This window comes from Chaetura pelagica, unplaced genomic scaffold, assembly GCF_000747805.2.
Source record: "Chaetura pelagica isolate M959 unplaced genomic scaffold, ChaPel_1.0 scaffold117, whole genome shotgun sequence".
Classification (NCBI taxonomy): domain Eukaryota; kingdom Metazoa; phylum Chordata; class Aves; order Apodiformes; family Apodidae; genus Chaetura; species Chaetura pelagica.
Window position 1 is genome coordinate 5433948 of NW_009954185.1, and position 2774 is coordinate 5436721.

The window sequence follows — 2774 nt, forward strand, 5'->3', positions numbered from 1 at the left end:
CTCCGCCTTCCCCAGCATCCCAAATCCTTCAGGGATTCCGCTGGGTTCCCTCGGGAGGGTTTCCGGCAGGGGGCAGGGCGGTCCCACCGCAGCCCGCGGGGGCACAGGGAGCCCCGCGGCTCCGCCGTCCCGCCCCGCTCCTGGGAAGGAGTACGTGGGAGCGGAGCTCCCGGGGGGAGGGCCGGCTGCTGAGGGGGATGGCGAGTTAAGTCCACGTTACCTGCGGAAACTGGATGAATAAAGCAATGCGTGACCCATATCAGGCGGGAAGGGAATGTGCTCTTCGACGTCACTTGGGAAATGGAAAGGGGGATGGCGAGTTAAGTCCACGTTACCTGCGGAAACTGGATGAATAAAGCAATGCGTGACCCATATCAGGCGGGAAGGGAATGTGCTCTTCGACGTCACTTGGGAAATGGAAGTGGAGGCCGCCGAACAGCATCACAGGGTCACTCCGGAGGTGCGGGATCTCGGCCCGTCATTGGGACGTGCCACGGGCAGTTCCAGCCTCGGATCGTGTAAGAGGTGCTGCACAGCAGGCCGAAGGAAACGCTCCCAGTTCTGCTCAGCCACAGGGAGGCATTTAAGGACAACAGTCATCACAGGTTTTGCTTTTAAAAGTGGACATCTGCTGAAAGAAAGGCAGCAGAGAGGGACGCCTTACTTTTCCACTATGCAGACCAAGCCCTATGTTTTCTGCAGGCCACTTTCCATGCACTTAATTTAATTTATTATTTTTTTTTAACTTTAGAGTTTCAAGCCTTTGTCACATCTACGTTCCTACCTGTTCAGTGCTGCGCTTCTTGGCAGAGGTTGCTGTGCCCATCACAACGTGTGCCTGAACAAAATGGCCTTCACGGCAGAGTCTGGTGGCCTTGCTGAGAGCTGCCAACTCCGCTGTGCAAGCAGGAATCTCCTGGAGAGTCTAGAGAAAAGTGCTGTAGTGCTAACTTGGTAATCTGGCACAACTAGTTTGCTAGACCCTACCTGTCAAACTTAGCTGTAACAAGGAGGAATAGCAAACACCTGCTGACCTTCTGAACAAACCCAACAGCTACAGGCTGCACTTCTGCTGAAAACAAAGGTCCCTTTTGTTGAGAAGAAATATAGAAGTCCTTTTGAGGTCGGTTTTATGGACTGATTAAATCATATGATTTTATGCAGTTCTCTCAGAAGTTCCTTTGAAGTAGCCAGCAATGGCAGCTGTACAGCATGTTATGTTACAAGTGAAATGCACAAGGCTTTAACAACTGAAGAATGAGAAATCATATGCTGTGTGGAATCTCTTTCAGAGACAATATCAAAAACACCTACCTGTTGAATAACAGTGGGTTAAAAGCACATTAATTTTGTTTCATCTTGTTGTGAAAATTGGGTGATTTATCAATAGCAGTATTTCAGCTACATAGTTCAGTTCAGTGCTTTCTCATAGTGCAGGAATATCCCAGGCAGGGAGCTAAATCTGGATTCAACTTACAGTGAAGAGAAATATTAGAAGACCTGGCATACACAGTAGATCTATATGGTGCTTATCTAGTAAGAACTTTTTTACAGGGTGTGTTTTTAAGTCTGTGCATAATTGAAACCTGTTTGTTTATTTTTTCTCTTCATATCAAAAGCACATCTTTCACTCATAGGGCTGGAATGGTTCATAGACATGTAGCTAACATGGTCTGAAAGACTATTAGTAATGTTGACTGTGCAGGCAGTGTAGAGATTTGTTTAATAGCTTTTCCTAATCTTTTGTGAATCTTCTTTTCTGCAACAGAAGTCCATTAAATCCTGTCTTATCCCAAATGGTTCTAGAAAACAGATTATCTCCTATCTTTCTTCAGCAGGTATATGCAGATTTGAAAACAAGCACCATCTTAACTCTTTAACTTTTCCTTTTAGGATCATGCCCATTAGTTCAGCCTTCCTCCTTGTTCAAATCATTCTGACTTCTGATTATTGCTGTTATTCTCCTCAAAACTGCTTGTAATGTAGTAATCAAAATTAAACAGAATATTGCAAGTAAGCAAGGCAGAAGGCTTACTGCATCACATACCTTGAAGGTTGTACTCATCTAAGTACATCTTTATATAATCTATCTCTTCTTGCACAATATTGACATAATTCAGCCAGTGGTTCACTATGACCTAAGATTTGTTTCTGCAAGGGCTGTTACTTAGCCAGATACTTCCAGCTTCTATCTTTGTATCTCGCCGCATCTGCCCAAGTGCAATATCATGTGTTTATTCCTACAGCAACCAGATCTGCCCTACCTTAAAATATTTTCATGTAAACCACATTCCTCTCATTTATTTATGTGAAACTATGTGAGACATTGTCGAGAGTTTTACTAAGCTTAAGATATATGGTATCTACTTCATCTTCCTCTAGCCACAGGCCTGGTTTTGTAGACTGAAATTATACTGATTTGACTTGTTCTAGTTAAGCTATTATGGACAGTTAAGTTATTATTTCTTTGTTTTCTTTTATGTGCCAAAACTTGTTGGTTATTTATCCTATATTTTTTTCCCTAGAATCAAGTGTTTGACTAGTAGTTCAAATGTATCTGCGTCAATATTTTAGTTCAGATCATGACTGGATTTCTGAACTCAGTCTCAAAGCATGTAAACTGTTCCTGTGTCACACTACTTGCTAAAGCAGACATAGCAGACAGCTCCCAGGCTCTTCCTTTCCCTCCATTTTTAATGTAGGGGACATTTTATGCTTTCTAGTCTCTGTAATTCTCCCTGGTTCTGAGATTTTATCGGCCAGCTATTTAAACA

At 43.4% G+C, this 2774-nt stretch overlaps 1 protein-coding gene across 1 annotated transcript in view; it reads right to left on the reverse strand.

Moving 5' to 3' along the window:
* The window catches only part of CMAS (cytidine monophosphate N-acetylneuraminic acid synthetase), an 18379-nt gene extending 16304 nt beyond the window's left edge, over window positions 1-2075 (reverse strand). The window contains exons 1-2 of the mRNA XM_010003015.1: window positions 2048-2075; window positions 221-344 (exon numbers count right to left, since the gene is read on the reverse strand). Coding sequence (XP_010001317.1) covers window positions 221-344; window positions 2048-2075 — 152 coding nt within the window. The remainder of the gene's footprint in view (window positions 1-220; window positions 345-2047) is intronic.
* Window positions 2076-2774: the final 699 nt, after the last annotated feature.